The sequence below is a fragment of the Anser cygnoides genome, chromosome 17 (assembly GCF_040182565.1).
Source record: "Anser cygnoides isolate HZ-2024a breed goose chromosome 17, Taihu_goose_T2T_genome, whole genome shotgun sequence".
In the NCBI taxonomy this organism is placed as follows: domain Eukaryota; kingdom Metazoa; phylum Chordata; class Aves; order Anseriformes; family Anatidae; genus Anser; species Anser cygnoides.
Genome location: NC_089889.1, coordinates 13,219,964 through 13,244,089, shown reverse-complemented (window position 1 = coordinate 13,244,089; position 24,126 = coordinate 13,219,964). Strand labels below are relative to the sequence as shown.

The following is a 24,126-nucleotide window of genomic DNA, read 5'->3' as shown; positions in this document are numbered from 1 at the left end:
TACTGAAATATTAAGGAAAAATGAAGTGGGCTGAATTACAATCTCGTTAAAGCTGTGTTTTTAAACAGGGGTACATTTTTTAATAAAATAAAGCCTCATTTTTTAATAACGGTTTTGGAAAAGCAGCATTTTTATGTCCTTATGTGCTGGAGCACAGAGCCAGATGCACAGAAGCACTTGGAGGCGAGGAGCTGCACAGCCGTGGCCGCACCGCGGGTCCTCGTGTGGCTTTGGCTGGGTCTGTTCCAGGGGCCGGCTGGCAGAGCCTGAGCACTGTGAGCGGGGCACGTCTGCCAGCGTCGGGACCTCCACCTCGGGCTGCGTCCTGCAGGTGTTCCTCAAGTGGCTGTGCACTTCTTGGTGCCATTTGTTTGGTGTTTCTGCGTGGTGCTACACTGCGGGTTCTTGGGGTTTGGAGGTGGTCTTATAGACCTGCCTGCTTTTTATTGCTCTTTGACGCTGGACTTGGGATTTCAGGAGGGATAGCCTTATCCTTGAGGGAGGGTCAATTCATAATATTATTCCTTGTTACAGTAGCTGTTGTTTACCTGCTTGGAGCTTGTCAACACGGCCGAGTTTCGGTTGGCAGTCAGTCCTGCAGCAGAGACATTTCTCAAGTAACTGCGTGCAGGGCCTAGGAATCTAACTCAGCCATACCCACCCAAAAGTGTTTTGAAAGTGAGTAGTTAATGTGGGTCTGCAACCTTGATTTCACTAAATGGGAATGGGTAATACAATCCCAGTATGAAGAAAAGAAGGTTCAGCCAGGTGAGGGGTGGTAACCCTCCTCGTTTCCTTCGAGTTGCGCTTCAGAAACAAATCTGGGAGTGTGGCAAAGTTGTCCGTGAGTTTTGGCTTGCCTTTGGTCTTAAACTAACCCTTTGCTTGTGTGTGAAGTTTGGCGGGTGGAAGACAAGACCCCAAGGCCTGCCCGCTTTTCCCCAATTAGATTCTTGCATATGACCTTTAGCTTCTGCCCTCTGTTTCCAACATCCGGAAAATGACTGCATCTACTGGGGTGATGGCAGCTTGTGGCTGGTTTGCCCTTTTAAGCTTCTGAATTAGAAACAGGAGCAGGAACATAGTGTGTAGGTGACCCTTTCTGAACACAGAATTATACATATTATATGGATTATTAATACATATTATTAATACATATAACTCATACATTATATATTAGTTATATTACTCTAAAACACCTGGTACACGTGTGCACCTGCTGTAGAGCTGATGCCAGTGGGAACTTCCCAAAGAAGTGCACCTCACCGTGCAGTATCGTGCTTTCTGTTGAACTGGAAGGTTACTGTTCGTTGTGTGTTTTACTGGCAGTAACGGATCTCATAAGCAAGTGATAAGACAAGGAGTTATAATATCTTCCAAAGACCAGGGGAGCTGTAGTTACAAAATACCTTTCTCAGTTTTAAGATGTCAAAGAAAAAAAAATGTTTTATCTGTTCAGCTGTTCAGAAGCCATTTGAGGTTTGGAGAGATTTGAAAGACAAGTGGTTCTTTACGTATTTCCCTTTTTTCCGTGTTCTTCTTTCCCACAAATTGCTGTGGGCATGGGAACAAGAATGTATGTAATGAGTTATGTTGGAGAGCTAAGCAGGGAGAGACTTACAGCAAAAGGTTAAGACTCCTCATTAGATTGAGCAGGGAAGCAGAAGCTACAGATTAGATGAGGGAAAGTGATCTTAAATCATGAAAGATCAGATCTGTCCTCTTTTCTGAACCTGCATATATACCGGATGGCCAATTTGAATGGAAGGACTTGGATTTATTTTATTTTTTAATACAGAATTCAAGTAAGTTTGAAGAGGGTAGGAACACTTTAACATTTTACATACCCCTGTAAGCAGATGAGTTGCTTGTCATTGAACTTAGGCTTGGATGTGTCGGTGGCCATGGGGGCACTAAATGGGTGTCCGATGATTCCTGCTTCGCGTGAAGGGCCTGAATCCCACGTAGCGTATTGCTTGGCAGGTCGGCAGCTCTGAGCAGGCAGAAATACCCATTCATCCCCCAGTTGCTGTGTGCTGTGTGTCTTTTGACTTCGTTAAATCCACTTCGAGAAAAGCTAAACTGTTTGGGAAAAAGATTAAACAAGGGCTTGACTAATTGAAAATGAGAGAAATCCTGGATACTCTCTTCATCTTAAAAGATGTAAATGGACTATGAACAGTGGGTGTGCTTTGTTCTGTATTATACTTTTCTCTGAGCTAAGTTATTCTTTCCTTCTCTCTTTGTGTATGTGTGCAGATAAAGTAGACGAACTTCTCCTAATCTTAACTACTGTTCTAATAAAACAAAGACAAATTTTATCTTTGTTTATTCCTGGAATCCTTGAAGAACAAAAATGCAGGAATGTGTGTATGATAATTATTTTTCAGGGCAATCAGCAACCCTGATTTTTCAGAAGCGAAGTCCTTGCAGTTTCCTTGCTTCTGACGTGGCCAATTTTATGCAATAGATGTAATGAACTGGCCAAAAAGTAGCTCAAAATAAAGGAAAAAAAGAGGAAAGAGGTCACACAGGCATCACTGGGGCATGGAGCCACTGCCCAGTACACGAGGTGAGAGTTCAGACCCAACTAAGATATTCTCAGACGTGGTGAACAGATAAACTGCAGAAATATTGATGTATTTGGTGCTGGGGAGTCCCTTCTGTGTAGGTAAAATTAAATAGGTAATTTGTAATCTTTAAATCATTCTTATGCAGTGAAAGAAACATGCAACAGTTCTGAAGTATAAATGTGTGCCTTTTTTGACTTGCACAAGAGTTGCTTCTTAAACATGGTTCCTTAGATGAGTTCTTGTTTTTCTGCTGCTTGCAAGCCCCTTCATTTTGTTTCTGCAATGAAGATATAACAATTTATGACATCACATTAATATCCATGGCAACAGACTGTAAAGCGAACAACATACTACATTTGCATTGCAGAACCAGCCGTGAGGAGATAGCTCCTATTGAAACACGGGCGTGTGAAATAACTCCAGCAGTGAGCGCAGGAAACGCCTGGGAAAGGGATTGTTTTGTGGATGGGTTGTCTCAAATGCTATTAAACCGATTTTTAAAAGTAGTCCCAAGTACAAAAGGGAGTCTGAAGTTGCATCGCTTTAGGTTGAATAGAAAGTCCTCTGTCCTCCCTCGCTGGGAAGGAGGTTCTGGTTCTGCCAGACCCTGTGCTCCCTGGGGAGCCTCCTCCTGTCCCACCTTCTGCCTGCACCAACTCCTGTAGGGGTTGGGGAGGTCTCTACAGAACAGGACTGGCTTTAAACAACTACTAAATAAGTTGTCCATTCAGTCTTGCTGATTACGACAAGGATGTAATGGTCTCACGCAGCATGTAAAATCTTGATATTTGTGCATGTTTCCAAGGATTTGCATATTTCCAGAACAGCTTTCGAGTCTTCAGTAATTTTTTTTGTCTGCAATGCTATACCCCCTATGGGAGCTAAGTTCTGTCATCCTTACTATCTTTTTTCCTGTAATACCTTCCATTTAAGGAAAATCACGTGTGGGCTCCCAGTTTGTTTTTCTGTCTCCAGCAGAAGGAGCATCTGTAGTTTTCCCAGCTTGAAAAAAGCACTTGGCGGGGTGGGGAGGGAGGGGGCTTGTTTTTCACTAGTGAGGTTATTGGTAACTGTGGCTTGGAGTGTTTGTCCCTCCTTTTCGTCAGGCCGGCCGTACACACAGCCCTGTGTTGTGCTTGCCATCTCGATGAGCCTGGGAAGGAGGTGGAAGAGTCTGGGCACATCTGCAGCGGTTAGGTTTTACAGCTGAAGCTTTCTGTGTTGAGAGGTGCTGCCAACATTACGATGGTAAAAACCGGTCTCTTTAGTGAGGCTCAGTGTTACTTAAAACACAAAACAGAAACACACCGCCTCGGAGTTGGTCTCCTATCACTGCGTTGCTCTGGTTAACTGAGAACTCAAACTCAGAAATCCTGAAACTTTCCAGGAAAGACTGTTTGTGAACTGTGGTCTTTCATACTCCGCATGGCCCTTAATTCCATCAGGCTTAATAGATATTTGAATATTTTCAGGTATCTTTGGATTTTGACTAAACTTATTTAGCCTTTCTCAAGGGGCCATTAAACGATTTGGTACCGGACACCTGGGACTAGGTCTCGTCTTTTTTTCTCAGGAAGGTTACTCTGCCTCGAAAGCTGTTTTGTATGGAAGGTTTCACTTTAAAAAAAAAAAAAGCGATTAAACTTTTCCTACTCAAAATTGGCGTACTTTTTATATATTTGTTATTGAATGTGGTCATTTCTGTCAGAAGATAATTTTTAGCATCTGTGATCTTGCATCCCCTTTTTTTTCGATTTGAAAACCAGATCCTGCTGGAGTTCAAGAACCGGCTACACGTAGCTCCCTCTGCTGGCTCTTTATCAGGAGATGCCAGAAGTGTATTAACAAACCTGACACTCAGCTGCCCCGGGAGCAGAGCCCTTCCCTGGGAGGACTCGATATACGATGCTGTTGCAAAAAAAAAAAAAAAAAAAGCTGTCATTTCACCCTAGCTCAGTTTAAGTAGTGGCAAACTACAGTAAACTTGTGCTCGCAGAAGAGCACAAAATATTTTGGCATGCTTCTTAGGGAGCACTAAAATCCAGTACAGAATAAACAAAATGACAAAAATCTGGTTGTGTTGTTTCTGAAGTGTTTTTTTTAGCCTTTTGTTCTGCGGCTGTGGTTTTGAAAGTCTGCTGTTCTCTGAAAAAGATGCGTGTATGAGAGAAACTGCTTGTACTGTCACATTTTTGAAAAGTTTTATTTGAACCACTTTTCCTGTTTTTAATACCTGAGCTGAAGATGCATACTCTGATTTTTTTCCCCAAAAATAGTAGAAAACTGGGACTCTGGAAACTTACTGTTTATTCTGATACAGTACTTTGTATATAAGTACCAAGTCTGACCATAAACATTTTTGCAATGTTGTTAGGCTACTGCTGAATCAAGACCCTCTCCTTCTCAAGTATACATCAGTGTTATAGCTGAAACGTACTGCTTAGCTTAATTTCTTAAAAAACAAACAAACAAAACAACAACAAAAACCAACCAACCAAAAAGCAAACAAAGCAGAACCAGCAGTATTAAATTTGTTCTTATTGTTTGCATTTACTCTCCACTTGCATATTTGGGGCTGGTAGGCAGTGTTTTTGGAGTTGTGTTATTGTGCTTGTGTGTGGTTGTTTTTTTGTTGTTGTTGTTGAAATTGCTTCAACTTCTCCTTCAGCAAGTTCCTATATAAACAAATTGCAAAGTCAATTTTGTACTTCACTCCTGTGTACCCTGTTATAATGAATTCCAGTAGCTAGGCAGGAAACATTATTTTCGAGTGGTGTATAAACAAGAAGCAAATGTGCTTGAGCAATGCTTTTTCTAGGTTTCAAAAAGTACTGAGAGGAGGACTTAGCTTGGATGTTCTGCATATCCCAAGCTTGGTGCTGTAGTCCACTCCTGTAACCATTAGTTCTGTGTCTGCGTGACATGATGGGTGTTTAAAATGGGCAGCTGCTCCAAAATATTTTCCGGAATTCCTCAAGTCAAAATGCAATCTTCTCGTAATATGTTACAAATAAGTTAAGGAAGACTCTTTGATGAAAATTGCAACTTCTATAATGATTAGATTAAAAAGCATGAAGGTAAAGAAGGAAATGGTAATGCAGAAGCTGTAAGTAGTTCAGGTAGAGCAGGATGACAGTACCAGAAGGACACATGAATGAGAAGTAAGCACAATTTTAATTTTTATGCAAAAAAAAATCTTCAGATTTTGGAGAATGGAAATGCAAATATTTCCTCAGTTACGAACAAGTGTATGACTGAGATGGAATATTATATCTGGTTGTTCCCCGAAGCCCAGGCTGGCTGGGTGGGAGGAAGGTACAAGAGGCCACGGAGGGACCTGGCAGCATCACACCTGTGAATCTCTCTGAATCTCTCTCTGGATGGCTTGGAGATCTTGTGTGTATATTCCATTTATAAACTTAATGTATCAATTAAAAACAGTGGTAGCCTGCAGGCATATTGTAAGGCTGAAAACCAACAAAAAAAGAAGGCTGTCTTAAAGATGATCGTGTTTTTCCCTGTCTGTAAGTGCGCTTGTTGTGCAGCAGCAATGCATTCGCCCCATCGAGATGTGAGCGATGAAAGGCAGCAAGAAGCGGTCCCATTGTTATCTCTCCAGGCATGGCTAATGAATCATGTTTCCGTGTTCTCTTGGTCACGCTGCACAGTGCCTTCAGCCAGGCTGAGCCTCCTGGAAAATGCTCTTTAGGAAGCTTGTGGAAGCACAAATGTGGGCTGCGAGGGGGTGGGAGGAATGCTGATGAGCGCCCCGCGTCTCTCTGGCCGCAGGGATTGCTCACGGGAGGCAAGGAGAGGGCTTCTCAGGGGCTTGATGGGTTGCAGTTAAAATGGAGCCCTCCCTCCTGAGCCGTGCGGTTGGATTGAAGGCAAACCTGTGCTCAAGGAGAGGGGAAAGAGCATCCCTGTGCTGCTTTCCAAAGCGCTCGATCTGCTTGTCGGGAGTGACGTCTCACATATTTTACAAATGAGGAAAGGCTTTCGGTTCCTTTCCCTTTCCAAGTATGGATTAATACAAACCGTATTTTTTTCTAAGAACATTCTTCGTGTTCCTCTGGTGGCTGGACTTGCCCAAATCCCTCCTGGAAGAGGCTTGCTCTGCCCTCTACAACCTGTTGCATCCCACAGAGCCCCTCCCCTGGGCAATGCAAAACATTTGTCTTTAGAAAAGACAAATACAGGTCTGCATTTTCTCCATTATCAGTGGAGAGAAGAAGACTGTACTGATGCAGATTTGGTAGATTTATTTTCTTTCAAACTAGGAAGATCAAAAGGCAGAAATTGGGGGGTGCAGCTAGTATGGGGAGCAGGGGTTGCACTGGCTGGAAGTCGGTGAAATGGAACAAAATGAAAAAAACAGGAAATCTGAAGGGGGAAGAAGAGAGCAAATGAAATTCCTGGGAGCACATTCATATTTTGAAAAATAAAATACGACTTTGGCTTACTTCTGCATTCTTCTGAGTAACTGCTTCTTAATGCTCTTGTACCAAAGAGTTGAAGAGGAAAATGAGCTATAATGGGAAGGGAAAAGTTCAGAAATGTGGGAGGAAATGCGGGAAATTCCCTGGAGTAGCTGTATGAGAGTGCTGCTTTCCTGGTGGCATCCTTACCCCTGAACTCTTGAGAGGAAGACGGTGAGAACCTCTCCGTACTTGTAGTCCGTTTTCCACTATAGGCAACTTGGTTTTTTGCTTTTCTTCTATAGGAAGGGCTTCTGTGGAGAATATAAGGTAGCTTGAAAGTTAAACTGCTTTAAAAAAAGGGGGAGGAGGTAAATGAAACGTTTTAATTCAGGGATTTTTGGGGGATCTTCTGGAGCATAAGGGCAGGTTTGACACTGCAAACAGCTTCCCACTTTGCTGTAAGCAGCATAAACTGCATACAAAATTGTGCCCTATTTACATTCGCTTTACTCTTTCTTGAGACAGAGCTGGTGATTGTGAAAGGCATTCAAAGCAAAAACCACACAGCAAGCCTAACTATTTTATTTGGAAACATTTACATCTCTGAAGCGAGCTGCTCAGCTCTTTGGTAAAGCTAATTTTGCATTCCTACATAGAAAGCAGACTTGAGCTATAATTACACAGAAATGTTTTTACTGACTTCATGGATAATAATTTTGGTTTTGGAGAAGTTAGATATTACCCCATGATTTTTGGAATATTTTGAAGTCAACTTCTAAAGAAGCAGAAATTTTATGTGACCAGTTTGTTTCTTGTGCCCTTTCAGATGTTACGCAGCTGATTGTGAGAGTACAAAAATTTCTCTATTAATATCTGAATTGTGGTGTTTGGTGACAAAAAGGCAAAAAGACCATGCAGGTGTAGAGGAATGTGAGAGAGCGGGACAGGAAGAGGGGAAGCAATGCAAGATCTAATCTATATTTGTTAAAATGATTTTAAACCTAACAGGAGTGAGGAAGTACTGCCGCAAGTAGCGCCAACATAATCTAAGTGCAGATACTTACCTACCATCTGTTTTTCAATAAATAGCTATTATGCTAATTTTTGTTTCAGTGTGCAACAATTAAAGCGTTGTAGTATTCCTGTGATATTCAACAGCTGTTGCCTTTGAAGATTTTATTTATCTCTTTTTCTGAAGTGCTACAATCTTACTTTCGTAGCTCTGCCAGAAAATTCTAGCGCTTAAATAGAACCTCGTGGTCCATTGAAATGCAAACTCGAGTCATGTCTGACCAGCAATATCTGGCAAGAGCCTTCGTTAAGATTCTCATTGCCCTGGCCCCGCGATGCGGGACTCAGGCTGGCAGGGACGCCTTGTTGGGACGTTCGTTGTACGTGCTTCTGTGGATCGGCAGCGCGTATTTTCAGAGCTGCACGTAAGTTCTGTTTGCAAATAAATGAAAACAAATGGATCGTTCCGGTGAGCATTTCTTCTAGGTTGGTTCTTTTTTGGCTGATGAATTGACTGGGAGATGGAGAGACAAGATGAATTCTCAGTCCTGTAAGAGTTAGCAGTGCAATTTCCCTACGATCATAACCAGTGCAAGGAAATTAGATCTCTAAGTGGGTTGAATCTGATTTAGTAATAAGTCAATTTAATCACTAATGACTTCAAACACAGATTTTACAAGGTGATCAATGGCAGTATAACAATGATCGATCAATAGCATTGCATTTAATTGGATTTTTATGGGTGTAATATAGTTTTTCAGAATTAATGTACCATTGCATTGCTTTGCTACTCTTTTAACTCAGTTCTTTAGAAGAAATGCTGGTTGGTCTCTGAAATATTGTTTTCAGAGCACAGTTAATAAAAATTAAAATGAAATGCCTGCTTTTAGGAATTGAATTTCTGATTTTGTTTGAATTATTTGGTGATGTGTTTTTAAAAGTTGTGCCTACACAGGGAAGAAAAAGAAGCCACGTTCTTCATGTTTCGTGAAAGAAAGGGACAAAATATCAAAGAGTAAAGGGGAACACGCGCTGCTCCAAATGTGAATCCTAAGTAGCTGAGTAACTCCCCGTCCTCAGCAGTTCGACACAGTAATCTTCCCTCGAAGTAATCTCCTTGTCCCATGTGTCCTGCTTTAATCTATCAGTATTTCTGCAGTGTGCAGCAAGAAATTGATTTTCAGTAATTTTAATGGCTGAATAACTGGTCTTGTCCCAGAGTGTTTTTTCATATTTGCAGTGGCCAATGTGGTTACTGAACTCAATGTTCTGGATAATAGGTTTCATTAGTTTTGATGCCTGAGGTAAAAAAGCAGTAGGTGGGGATAAAGACTGTTTTTGATGTCTAGACATTCATTTCAGCTGTTGCTGCAATATGATACATTAAAAGGAAATATGTAACATAGCTCTGAGGAAATATGTATTCTTTGAAACTAATTCCACTTTTTAACTGCATAAGGCAGTGTGACCTGAATTATTAAAATGTGGGTGGCTGAATTTCTTAAAGGTATAACTATCTCTGCAATGCCTACACAGTCTCCACTTGCTTTCTCTCCTTCCTTCCTCTAGTTCTTTTAAGTAAAATATGTCAGTTTGGTCACTGAAGCAGAACAGAGATCTTATTATCTCTCCAGTGTCTCTGCTGGGAGACCTAAAATTATTGAAGTATTTGCTTTGATATTTTGCTGTGACTTTTCTCCTTGAAATTTTTATAATGGCTTTTTTGAGAACATGGCTGGCTTCATAAAAGTCGTTGGGCACTTTGAAGACCTTAATACTCCAATGATTTAAAAGTAAAAAGACTCCAAACCAACTAAGTTGCTCATTAATGTATGTTTAAATTATAAATGTACAACACAAGTCTAAATCATTGTAGTTTCCTTTAATTTAACATCTGATCTGTAAGGATGAAGTTAAAAACCAGCACAAATGTTCTGTTCGTTTTTGGAGCCAATGAAAACAAAATGATAACAAACATACTTAAAAGCTTTATACGTGAAGACTACTGATGAGTTCCCATCCTGTAGAGACCAGCAGCAGATCCTTAGCCTCCCAGTCGTAACCCAGTATGATGACTGTCAAATATGCATTATTCTTTCTTGGATTTTCCTGTTAACATCTCAGTAACGAGAAAATAAAGAAGCACTTTTTTTCTGTGGAACTTCACTTGAGAAACAGTGCGTTGGGTTCTCTTTCAGGTGTTGCAAGCAAAAGGTTTTTAACTTAATCCTGTATGCACACACACCTTGGATAATGGTAATTGGCAGGTACTGAGCTGTAACCAGTTTCTGGTTTTGCTACAGAGCACCATGTCAACTTACACAGAAGTTTTTTTTTGCCATTTTAACTATTAAAACATTGTTTTGGTGTTTTATCACCTTTTACATGAAAATTCTAGCGCCTATTTTCATTTTCTTGTATGGATTACAGCAGTGAATTCTCTTCAGATGTGAACACAGTGTTCTTGTGTGGAACTGGCTATTGAATCTTTTTTTTTTTGAGTTGAAAATTTCACACTTCTCTTTAGATCCATATCCTTCTTTGGCTTTCTCTTATCTTCGTGGGGTTTAAAGAATGTGAGAATGATGTAGTAAGGACAGTTAGACTGAGTATCTCAACTAAGGAGTTTATAGAGTTCCAGTTAATGGCAGAGATACCATGATGTTATCTCCCTGCCCCTGGTTGCAGATCTGTAGAGACTGAGCAATAATAGATTAAGTTGTTTATTCCGGGAGGTGATTTCATTTTAAAAACCAGAACAACAGTTGTTGCTTATTTTTGAGAAATGTAGTGTTTAAATCACTCGCAGGACAGACAGCGAGAAGGGGATAAACTCCTCTGCCTGTTTTTACTGGAAAGGATGAGCTGCTCATGTTCCAGAGTAGCCAAGGACAAGTGTACATATGCAGAGGATAAGATAAGGTTGTTAGCATATACAGACATACAGGAGGACACACGTAAGCATAGGGATACCTGCGTATATCCCAGTAAAGTGTCAGCAGATCTAACAAGATCGCACAGGTGGGAAGGAGCTAGGACTCCCAGTCTGATGCCCAACTCAAAATGGGATTGCTGCAAACAACGGATCCCTTCAGTAATGGTTTTCTACTCAGGTCCTGGAAAGTGATGGCCTTAAAAACAGTATAGATAATTAATTTTGGAAGAAGGAGTTAATTTTATGATACTGTGATGATTGGACACTGGCTATTGTTCTCATTCTATATTTTTTTAAAGCTATTGGGAGAAAAAAAAATGTTTAAGATGGCTCCATTAGTCATTAAAGGTGGAGGAAATGACACACAGGCTTCAGAGACTGGTCTGTTTCACCAGCCTGGTGTTGTCAGCCCAGTCTGAAAGCCGCAAGCTGGCAGTTTTGTCCCATTTGCTTTGTTGCTTCTCCAAACTGATTTCTGTGGAGGAAAAAGTACTTACCTGCTCTCTCATCCTTTTTCTCTTATTAAAATTCAGTCTTTACTTGGTTCTTGCTCTAAATTATTATTTTGGGGGGGGGAGGGGGGGGTAAGATGACTTTCACAGCTGTAGTGTAGTGCCAAATTTGCTGCCTCTGAAGAGAAATGTTTCAACCAGAGTAACAGAGCATACCTTCAGGACAGGATATAGGTGCTTGGCACAAGCTTGTTTCTGAACCTGAGCATCACCTGCTTTCTGTTAGCTGCATGCCTGAAAATGCTGTCAGGCAGTGCTGAAAAACTGGAGGGGAGCGCTTAAGTTGAAAGCACTGAGTGTTAAAAGCATTACAAATCATTGTGTAGACAGACAGAGAGCAATGATTGTTTCCTAGTCTTCAGTCTTGTGTAAGGAATTCAAAATACTCTTCAACATCTAAAATCTAGATCTGTTGTTACAATGGGAGGAACTTTGCAAATGGCAGAGAGTCTAAGCTTTAGTGTTTTGCCAAGTTTTGTTACTGGTCACCATTTGCATCTCGAAGCTGTAATTTGTTCCAGTTATTTAAGCCCTTTTCTTAGGAAAACTGGATCAGGAAGCCAGAGAGCAGAGAGGAAGTGAAATTCTGCAGTCCTAATCCCCCTTGCCCCCATTTTCATGGTAACAGGCACATGTACGGGCTCTCACTTGTGAGATGAACATTTTCAGTAGGATAAGGAAGTATTAATTACAAGAACAGGACCACAGAGCCCACAGAGGAGCTGTAGCACACATAGCTGATCAGGGCAAAACGATACAGGCAATGCCAAGTACCTAATGAATTTGGTAGTGATGTTCTGTAGGGTTAAAATCGTTTTACATTGGAAATTATGAAGCAGTGCGATCTGAACTCATTTCTTCTGGAGTAAATGGCAAAATTATACTTGCAGAAAGTGGTTCTGAGAGGTGATAAGAGCTGTTCTTTAATTGGATCCCATTAGTCTGTTGTGCATACTTTAGAACAGAAGAAAAGAGGGACAGCAAGTTATGATTGGAAACACCAGAACTAGCTGTGAGAAGTTTCCTGTGAAAAGATGGAATGGATTCCTGTCCCTCTCATTTTGCATGAGGTTCTTAATGCAGATGCAATGCTTGTTTCTGGCACAGATGCTCTGATGGGATTAAGCGTGAAACTTGAGAATTGCTCAGTGCCATGTAAGCGAGTTTCTTTTGACTGTTGGTACAAATTCTGCCAATTTTGTGACTGTCTAAAAAAAAAAATGAATTGTGTTGACGTGTGGGTTTTCATAGGAATGAAATCAGGTGGGATATCTCTCATAAGTAGCTACATGTTACAGTATATACTTGACAACTCTGTAGTTTTTGCATGCAAGACCATACATTCATGAGGCAATTTCTTAGGTTTCAGTAGCTATGAACTATATAGACATATCAACAGTTCTCAAAATGCATGATTTTTTTTAAGAATACTGTTTTAAAAGTGAAATCTGAGTTAATGTGAAGAAGTGTGTAGTTAGATGTCTATGGCACACTACACATTTAGTAATAGTAAGCCTTTGCAAGCATTAAAAAGGCCTTTAATGGTTTTATAGGGACAGATGTTTGGCTTATACTTTTACCCAGAAGCACAAGTCTGCCTTTTCATTCTTCTGAGAAAGTAACTGTGGTATTCGATAAGGTGATTTAGGTACAAAAGTCTTGGCTTATTCATCCTGCAAAAAGAGAGACGCTGTTACCAGTATTAGCATATCATAACATTACACGTTCAAAAAAATGTGCCTCTTCTTGTTTGAGGTATATGACTTAGGGTTACTGGGAGAAGAAGCAAAATAATGAACAATGCTGCATTTTGAGGCTTTGAAGCTGCAGTTTGAAGACTGTTGACAATCTTAATATTTTTCATACAGCAGAAACTCCTTAGAAGTTTACTTTAAACACCTAATGTAGAGTAAACTATACTTAGATAATGATCTCTGCATGGTAGACATGCTGTTGGAAGGTTTCATCCTTTAAATTGGCCAAGGAGGGGTGTTAAGTATTCAGTTCTTAACATGCTGTAGAATTTTGCATTTGCATTTCTTAAGTTCTGCGGAGTATTCCTGTTAAATTGAAATGACAAAACTCAGACAATTAACAAATCCATACTCCTTGACAAAGTTATTTAATCATTTGCTTTTACACGTTGGCTGAGATTAAATCTTTTGCAGCCAGGAGGTACAGAATCTAGAACAGGTATCCCAAAAATGGTTTTACTCTTGGTAGTTTTAGAATCCAAAAGCAGTGGAATGAGGACAGCAGGTATTTCTGAGGTTTGTAGATCCTTGAGATACTCATTCAGGTGGCTAGTTTATGCTGCATTCCACTGAGAGAGATGAATAGCTTTTTTTTCACTCTCATAAATTTCTGCAGTTCTGTTATCAAGTTTTCAGTTTTGATTTTTGGAATAAAAATCTGCTGTGCATTTTCATTGCACAGTTTCAGTCAGGACAGTGCAGGAACTTCAGTTGCATATGACAGAGTTCGGCAGAGCTCTTAATATTTCTTAAGTTGTATAAATTGATTTTACTCCTTTAACGATTCGTGTTATCTGCATCTGCACATAAATTCTAAAGGATCTGTCAGCAAAGAATGATCATGAACTCCTCCCCCCCACTTTTAATATTGAATACTTTACTATCAACAAATGTTTGCTTTTATGTAGCTATGTTTTCTTCCTACAATTTAAATTCAAAGTTGGGGTCTTCAGCTAGTAAAGTTTAAATCTAGTTTGACAATGTGTTCAATAATTTAAATAGCTTTATGAAACATGTTGCTGTTGGAAATAAAAAATGTTGGAGTTGCGTTTAGTGAAATGTCTGTACTTCCCTCTTCTGAGCATGTTGATGTTTGTTTTTGTAGTGGTGGAAGAAGGACTGTGGGAGAATGGACTTTCCTATGAGTGTAGGACCCTGCTCTTCAAAGCAATTCATAATCTTCTGGAAAGGTAAGAAGCTCTCTATTGCACTCAAAATCCTGCATTATTTTAAATATAAAAATGAAATACTTACAGACAGTTTATACTACTGATCTTAAAATAGGTTTTTTAGAGGTAGAACTTCAGTACAAGAAATGCAGGGTAGAAATGGATCTCATAAGTCACTGAATCTGGTAATGTATCATAAAGGTCTGTGCAGACTAATTAAACATACAATAAATAATATCAATATATTTTTCTGCTTGGATTCTTCTTGCTGGGGAACTGTTTCAAATGGTTAAAAATATGTATAATTTACACCTTCTTACAGAGAAGGATGCTTGCATAGAATTATTATATCACATCCCTAGCCCCTTTGAGGTTGAATAGTACGTATCTTAACAGCTGATATTAAAAGATCTTAATTCTATTCTTCCAGTCATCCTAATTACATGCATGTTACAACCTGGCTAACTTTGTGCACAATATTCAGGGTGAAGTTTAACAGCTCTGTCTCACTGCCCTAGTGTAACCTAGCATTGCTTTTTGTCTTAATCATTTTTAAATCATTGTATGTGTATGGCTTGACTGCAAAACTATTTTGCGATTTGTTAATACACTTAAGACTTTTTCTTAACCTAGCTATCAGATCGTAAGCATACAGAAGAATAGCTTGTTGTTAGTCCTTCAGTGTGTGACACTGCACCTAGACTGTTCATTTTATTCCTTATCTGTTTTCACAGTTCTTCAGGTCTACACCATCTTTTCTGTGTTATATTTCAGCTCTTCTTGTTACATACTTGGAAGTCTTCTCAGAATTAAGTGTCGCTAAGCTATTCCCACTTTTCTTTTAATATATAAGAATAATAATAAAAACGTAATGCATCTCTTGTACCTCTGTGTTAGAGTGATTTTGCAGAATGTAGCAGTAAATATTTTTCTCTGAAAGTAAGCTAATTGAAAGTACTTTCATCTTGTCTCATTTAGTATAGTGCTTGCTTTGATCTACTTACTAGTAATCAGATTTGCATTACGTTCATGAGGCTGTGTTTCCACGAGCGTAATAACTTCCCTGTGATTATCAGTTACCTGTTCGTGCCTGCTAGCACGTTGAGTGGTTGCCTACACAGGTTCAGGACTAGGTGCTGTATTTCCTATTTTTCTGTTTCATCGGTGGTCTTAGGGGATTTTTAATGCAAGTAACAGTCTAGACTACTGTAAAAGAAAGTGAATAAAAATACGGGAATTCAGTTCCCAGTCTGGAATGGTCGCTAGCTCTGTTTGTCACTTTGCAGTGTGTAAGTGAAAAATACATTGTACACACGCTTATTGATCTGTAGTACCCAGCCAACTTGCTTTAAAGCGTGGCTCCTAGTGGATATTCTTATTTATTGGAACACTTTAAGCTTGTGAAGCAGAATTTCTAAAGAAAACATCAACCACCACAACAAACTGTAGTGAAAACAGTTGGCAGAGCTAGTGAAGTTGTTCAGTCACAGCTGACAGAACACCTTCAAGCTCTCTTTCAGTAGTAGCTTTTGCAATTCTGCTGGCTGGCACATGGTGCTGGGTGTTCAGAGCGGCGCTGGGTGCCCCCGGGGCTGAGCAGGCACGTGCCCTGGGCTCAGCCTCTCGCCCTCGAAGATGAAGTTCCCAGTTTCTTGCTGTGGGCTGGCGGCGGCTGCAGGGCAGAACGTGGCGGCCTGCTCCTGAGGTGGAACCCCACGCAGGCCTCGTGCTACATAGGAGCCGCAATGGAGGCCTGTGGGAAGCCCTTTAGTTTGTAATCCTAATGAAGTAGTTGGCAAGGTGACTGAAAATGGTGGTTTGCCAAATATCTATCAAATTAGCTACCTCAATTTTAGGCCGAGTTTATTTTAAATTATCCCATTTTTGGCGGCTTTCTTTGCCATATGAAATCTTAACATCATAATCATTTCATTAAAAATAACAGCAGTAAGTGTGCAGGCTTTATTAAAGAGTGAAATATTGTTCTCTCTTTCTTAAAGACTCATTTTATCCTGTGCTTAGGAAAAGCTTGATTAATCAACAAGAAGTCTTAAACTTCTTTTTGATCTTATCAGGAAGTGACAGGGCTGTGGCCTTAGCTTGAAATAATTTAGTTGATTTTACAGTTACTGAAGGGCAGGATATTCCTGTCTCTGAAACCTCTCATGTCCAACCAAGATGTAGCAGGGGTGGTTTGGACTTTCCAAGAAGTTAACACCGTCGCTCCTTGGGATTGCTCAGCCTGTTACGGAGCGTCGGCCTCTGTGGGCCGAAGGGGAGAGTTGTGGCCAAGGAGAGGGGGGAGCTTGTTTTTTTTCTTAGTACCCAAATTAGTGATCAGAAGTTCCTGATAATTGGCAACAAATTAAAATAAGAATCCCCTCAATCAAGCCCATGTTGGCTATGACAGGGATGAAGAAACATTTCAGGCTACTTTTGTCCCCTTCAGCCTGCCCCTGAATTCAGTATAACCGAGTGAAGAAGACAGAGGTATGTTGTCTGCTCTCCCCAGTGGCTTGGTGGCTTGCCATTTAGAAAATCTTTATAAGATCTGAGGACATAATACTGAAAATACTACAGTACTATTTTATAATCATTAGTATACCCTCCTCAGGTCATTTTATCTTAGAAAAGTAAAATCAGAAATATGAGAGGTCAACTGATAGTGAAATGCTATAACAGCTGTACTGTTTATGAAGAAAATATCACTCAGCCTTAACTAGAGAAATGAGCCAAGGAGTTCAAAGTATTTTATGTCTCTATTTCATATGATTAAATAACTGCTTTTAAGTGTATATTTGGGGGGTTTATGACCAGCATCTTTTTTTTTTTACTCACTTTCATCGTTACTGCTTACTGTTACTGCTCTAGTTACTACTGGACACTTACATAGCCAAAAAAAAAAAAAAGCAATGCTGTCATTAATTGTTCACTCTGACGAATCTTTGAGATCCATGCTTCTGCAATCATGCTTCCCCTTTCGTAGGGGATTATACTTTGAATAACCTGAGACTTGACTTAGCATGCAAAGGGTGGCTGATTTTTAAGGCCAACTCTACACATGAAGACTCTTTGCTGGGAAATTACCATTAGCTGGAGGCGGTTAAGCCTGCTGTCCTGAGACATGATGATGTGGCATTGAAGTGTGTGTATGTGCGGGGAGTTTATTACATTTTTTTGCTAGTATAGGTTATTTTCTTTAGGCATTTAATGTAAGCACTACAGACTTCCTTTGTTTTTATAAAGTGTGCTGACAGTGAAAGACTTTCTCAGACAGCAAATCTTTCCTAGAGAAACACTTACTGAAGCGCTTTTCTTTTCTGCCAGCACAAGATCCGTGTCTCTAGATCTCTCCTGGTTTAGCTTCCCAATTCAGTTAAAGATATCAGGATATTCAATTGAACTGGATTCTTTTTGCTTTAAATGAGAAATGCTGCTCTTCGAGTTTTCTTCAGCCTAGTTTTAATTTTCAAAAACCCTGCCAAATTTATACCAAAGAATAGGGAACATATTGGTACCTATGTTGTCTGTTGCCTGTTTCCTATCTATCTATACTAGATTTGCTAGTTTTAAATTACGTGTCATACAGTTTTTCTAAGCTTTGAAGAACGTGTTTTCCCACAACACTTCATATGACTATTTTTTAGTTATTCTCTAGCTACTGCTATAGAAATAAATGATTGAAAAACTTTGACGAATGGAGATGTATAGTTCTTCTATCCCAGGAATGAAATAATATTTAGACCTGAAATGCGCAGGGAAAGCTTGTGTAATGCTTGCAATTTGTAAACACATTGAAATATGAACCACTGGCAACAACCAGTTTTTCAAAATTTGCAAACCATAATATTTACCTTACTGAAAAAGAAGCCTTTCTAACAAATTTCTGTATGTGATCCCTTCAGGTTGTATGTTCCACTACAAATATAAGGTACAAAAGCATATTTAAATTGTTTTAGCATATTGCTAGTGTGATTGATAGGTACAGGTGGACTTAGGCAGTCATCAAGCACTTCTGTAACTTGCCAGCCTAAAATGATTATCGATTGCTTTGGATTCTCACTGCTCTCTTTAAAGCCACAGAACCTGCTAGAACCTGCTTTTTCTGTAAAGAACTTGTGCGCTTCTAACAGTATCACAGAAAGCAGACAACTTACTGCTCTGAATTTAGTCACATAGGAATATGTTTGCTGAAGAAAGGTTTTATGAGAGAGAAAACAGCAATTATCTAAGTGATCTGAAATAATGTTGCGGATCACGTGAAGAAAAAATGGTTCTCTGTTAAGTTTTGGTTAGTATAAACTAACAATGGCATATGAATTACAGGAAGTTATATTATGTCATTTGCATGCCAAAAATACATTATTCTTCATCATGAAATCTCAGAGAAACACAGTGTAGAAAATATGTTATGAATCATCTTTGCTCAGGAAGAGGGGTTCGAAAAATAAAGCGATGGATCATTCAGCAAAAAGAGTAGCATGGAGCAGAAGGGATTCTGTCAAAGATGGGGCAGAATGTGTGTGTGGAGATCAGCATCAGTGAGACTGGGCAGTGATTGTGCTGTGACTCGTGGGAAAACAGGAAGTGGAGAAATTGCATGGAACTCTGAACCCAAAAACAGCAGAGTTGATTTCAGTATGATGGAAAATCAACTGTTTAATCTCTTAAATTGACGGTTTTCAAAGATCGCTTTTAATTACATTTTAAGACACAATTATTAATTGTTGATATAATTATTTTCTAGGTGCTTGATGGATAAAAACTTCGTGAGAATTGGAAAATGGTTCATAAGACCCTATGACAAGGATGAGAAGCCTGTTAATAAAAGGTAAGGTGATCTATGTAACAAGTACTTTTCCTGTCAGTGTTGTATTTCACATACCGATAATTTGCTGCCTTCTGATGGTAGTTTTCCATTTCCTTTATCATATAACAAGGAAAAACACAGTCACTATTCACCTCAATAATTCACAGAAAATAATTAAGTAGTTTTGGTTTTGTTAGTGATGATAATTTGAGATAAGAAGGTGAGGATAGTATTTGCCCCTTAAGTTTACAGAAAGGTCACACTTCTTGATAGGTTTTGAATAGCATGTCTGTTACTCATAAAACAGAATTCCAGATTGTTATTTAAAAATCTCTTTTTTGGAATTTCTGGACAATTAATCCCAATCTGAAATTTTAAGCAGTAAAATAAGTAGTCTGTAGATTTACTTATTTCTTTTATTTACAGTTTCCAGCCTTGATATGCAGCTCTCATTGATGAGGCAGGCTGACAAGTCGGACTTTTATGGCTGATTAATGTGCTGCTCTTGCAGCTACAGAAGCCTGGAAAGGGGTAACTGTCTCCACTTGCTCATTGCTATTTCCTCTCCTAGCTCTAAAGGTTACAATGTTCTCAGATCTTCTGGTACTTGCATTTATAGTCATCCGCTAAACAATTTCTGTCAAAAATAATCTGAGTTAAGCTGAAACACAGATTTTCTAACGGGAATCATTTTGACAGAACTGGGTTAGGAAGTGACTAAACATGCAGTTATGCTGGGAGATTTGAAGGTAATGAGCAAGTGGAGATGAAGTGGGGTGGCAACTTCTTCATCCAGTGTAGCTAGTCACAGTGTGTGAGAGTAGCTGTAGGTACAGGTGGAGATCGTTCTGTAGACCATATCATCTGCCTCTCATCTCTTTATCTCACTGCATTGTCTTACAACGGAACTGTCTTCTGTTACAGTGAAGTATTGCAAACCATTGGCTTCATTCTGTAACAGACTTTGTGTTAACTGGATTCATCTAAACAGGAGTTGTTCTTAAGATACAATGTGGTAATTAAACATGAATTTGTCTTTCTAAAAACTGAAAGCATTAATTTAGCATATGAATATCTCTTTTGCACTACTGAAACTCTTTGTACCTTAGTAGGCTTACACAGTATATATAACCTTTGTGATCTCCCTTTTGACCTGAGTACAAGAAGCTGTTGAAAGGTCCAGTTTTATACATGCCTTTCTATGTCCTGGCTGTACGTAACCCCTCCTCGCTCATGTTTTCTGTTTTTTTCTAATCGCACCAATATCTAGTTTAATTTTCTGGAAGATTAGTTCCCTAAAGTGGCGCCGGAAATGGTTTGATACTAGATTCTGGAAAAGGGAGACAATTTCTTTCAGCAAAAGCTGTTCGCTCTAAGGCTGCAATGAAGTTGATAAAACAAATTCAATGCATTTGTGAATCTCATATTTACTCCTGGTGTGCATCAATCTGAAAACTGAAGCGTCTGATACAGTAGACTGTCTGTCAAACAGCAGCAGCACTGGCATGGAAAGGATCATTACTTCAGAATTTTTGTACCTCGCAGGTTCTGTGTCTTATTTACATCTGTGAAACACCATATCATTTGTAAGCCGGGTGATCTGTAGGGGATCATTACATTTGGGGCTAATTAAATGGGGCTGCGTCAGGCTGGCGGGCGGTCACCAGTGGTGTCCCTCAAGGCTCCATTTTAGGGCCGGTACTTTTCAATATTTTTATAAACGATCTGGATGTAGGAATAGAAGGTATTTTGAGCAAGTTTGCTGATGACACCAAACTTGGAGGAGTTGTGGACTCGAATGAGGGTGGAAAGGCCTTGCAGAGGGATCTGGATAGGTTAGAGAGCTGGGCGATCACCAACCGCATGAAGTTCAATAAGAGCAAGTGCCGGGTCCTGCACCTGGGACGGGGAAACCCTGGCTGCACATACAGACTGGGCGATGAGACGCTAGAGAGCAGCCTAGAAGAGAGGGATCTGGGGGTCGTGGTTGACAGCAAGTTGAATATGAGCCAGCAGTGTGCCCTGACGGCCAGGAGGGCCAACCGTGTCCTGGGGTGCATCAAGCACGGCATCGCTAGTAGGTCAAGGGAGGTGATTGTTCCGCTCTACTCTGCGCTGGTGCGGCCTCACCTCGAGTACTGTGTGCAGTTCTGGGCACCACAGTATAAAAAGGACATGAAACTGTTGGAGAGTGTCCAGAGGAGGGCTACGAAGATGGTGAAAGGCCTGGAGGGGAAGACGTACGAGGAACGGCTGAGGTCACTGGGCCTGTTCAGCCTGGAGAAGAGGAGGCTGAGGGGAGACCTCATCACAGTCTACAACTTCCTCGTAAGGGGGTGTCGAGAGGCAGGAGACCTTTTCTCCATTAACACCAGTGACAGGACCCGCGGGAACGGGGTTAAGCTGAGGCAGGGGAAATTTAGGCTCGACATCAGGAGGGGGTTCTTCACAGAGAGGGTGGTTGCACACTGGAACAGGCTCCCCAGGGAAGTGGTCACTGCACCGAGCCTGTCTGAATTTAAGAAGAGATTGGACTGTGCACTTAGTCACATGGTCTGAACTTTTGGGTAGACCTGTGCGGTATCAAGAGTTGGACTTGATGATCCTTAAGGGTCCCTTCCAACTCAGGATATTCTATGATTCTATGATTCTATGATTTGTTTGTAAATGTATGTACAAAATATGCACATAAGTATGTCTTCTTTGGAACATGGTACAAAAAATGAATTAACATTGAACTTATAAACCATATTTGAATTATTACTGTATATAAAGGGACTTCTTTTAGAGTTTTAGGGCTGAAGGGTAGACTCTTGATTTGAAGATGATGTTGATTGTTGTTTTCTTTGTGAAGTAACTGTCACTATAGACCCTATGGATACACAACATGTTTATTTAGCAATATAATCATGGCCTAATTTGAGATTGGTGGTTTTTCTGCTGTATCTATATCATTGGAGTTGGCTAGTCTTACTGAAAGATGGCAGTAAAGACTGCAGAGGTTGGCAGTAGAGTCTATTTCAGACAGTAGCAGCAAATATCAGAAGGCTTTGGGGAGTAATTTTTCCTGACTTTATTTAATCTCTTGTGCTTTTTTCCTCTTACTCGGTCTCAGTCTCTGTACAGCACAATAAGCGATCTTTACACAAATTAACTTATTCACATTGGTTCCATATAAATTCTTTGTGAAACCTTGGTTCTAAGCAGCAGCTTGTAGTAGATAACACAAAAAGGAGCAGTTGCAGGAAGAAGAGGCCAGCTGAAGGTCTCCAGGTATTTTAGCACTGTGGATAATGCCTTCATGACCACAAAAAAGTGATACGTGAAAACACAGTAGCTAAACCTATGTTAATATATAAAATACTAGAAATAAGTTACACCTATGTACATTAATTAAGTTGGTTTCTGAGAGCATGTAATCTATGTTGAAAATGAATGCAATATTGCCCTTGAAAGAGGGAAGAGATATACGTAAAAACATACATATGTTTATATATATACGTTTATAGAACTAACATTTTTTCCCCTTCTTGAATGGACGAAAAAATGAGCAAATGTCATTCAGGCAAAGAAATACAAATGGTTCTGAAATCTGTTTTTATACTCATGGCAAAGATAGTCATCTCGGATTTTGAACAGCCTGAGTTCCTAACTTCATTTCAGGAATATACTTGAAAAGTCTTGAGCTGGGCATAAGGAAACAGGGAAAGAGCAGAACTCATGCAGCTGGCTTTCAAGGAGTATCATTCAAGGAGTAATCATTCAGGGCTTGTGATTTTTGTGAATGGCATTAAAGGAAAAGGGTGAAGAGATCTGTGGTTTTAAAATGAAGTCAAAGATGAAGTGGAGCATGGCAGTGGCCGTGACCTATGTAGTCCTGAGATGTGAAAAGGAGGTCTAAGAACAGCAGATGACCCTCTGAGAAGGTATGAGAACCAATACGCAAGATGAGTTTTTCTGCTCTTTTTCAGAAGTGAGGGAACAGCAGAGGGAGTTACAGATCCATATGCAATTGTTTTGTTTACAGTGGGAACCAGATGCTTTTGACAGGAAACTTAGTGCAGTGTTTGCGGGTTTTCTTTCCTGAGTTTCCTTTTTGTTGGTAGCATCATTTAATATTATGTGTCACTTCCTAAATAATACTACATGTTTTATTGTCTGTTCTACAGCAGCATGTGTCTAAAATATGTTTCCAAGTGACTGCTGGAAAATACTAAACTTTATTTATCTTCACAACTTCCTAAAGGAGATGATATGTTTGTAATTTACAGAATTTGTCTGATACAAGGAATTGATAGTTCCTTGCACTGTGTGGTGAAAACTCATCTTCAGAGTCTATTCACAATCACTTCCAATTACTGTATTGGGGTTGTGGATTCTGAAAACGCTGCCATAAAATTTTAAATGTGTTACTGACAAAAAAAAAATATCCTACAACCACCTTATGCAAGGATCTTCACTAGTTATTTTAGTGTCTGTGTTATTGGTGTGTAGTAGAAAATTGAGAAAGAAAAAACAGTTTTTAGTGAATTGTGTGAACAACATAAGTTAAGCTATTTTAAAATTGCTTAAGTAACTGATGGGTCAACTCCTTTTCCCGAAGTCTGTTGGTTTTCCTTACTGTTAAGAGGAAAAAAGTTCCATCAGTGAAGTATTTTGAAGTCAAGTTTGTTTCTTTTCTCCTTACTAGGTGAGAGGTCTGAAAGCAATGATGTTTAGGTAGCCACGCTGTCCTCTGTGCAGGTGGAAGTACAGTCAGGCTGCAATGAAAAATAGTTTTTTAATTTCAGTTTCAGAGCGGGTTTTTGATTTGTTACTGTCCCGTAAGACAGTTAACTGACATCCATGTGTGAATGGATGAATAGAATAGATGAATGGATGAATAGAACTGTCTAAATTAGGAGCTCATGGACAGTGTCTTAATAAATACACTATTCTAAG

The 24,126-nt window shown here is 39.8% G+C and overlaps 1 protein-coding gene across 4 annotated transcripts in view; it reads left to right on the top strand.

The window, feature by feature from the left end:
- Positions 1–24,126, top strand: part of MED13L (mediator complex subunit 13L) — a 191,383-nt gene that overhangs the window by 78,420 nt on the left and 88,837 nt on the right. For all 4 annotated transcript variants that reach the window (XM_066978764.1, XM_066978766.1, XM_066978767.1 and 1 more), the window contains 2 exons: positions 14,312–14,396; positions 19,123–19,206. In XM_066978764.1, the coding sequence (XP_066834865.1) occupies positions 14,312–14,396; positions 19,123–19,206 (169 nt within the window). The remainder of the gene's footprint in view (positions 1–14,311; positions 14,397–19,122; positions 19,207–24,126) is intronic.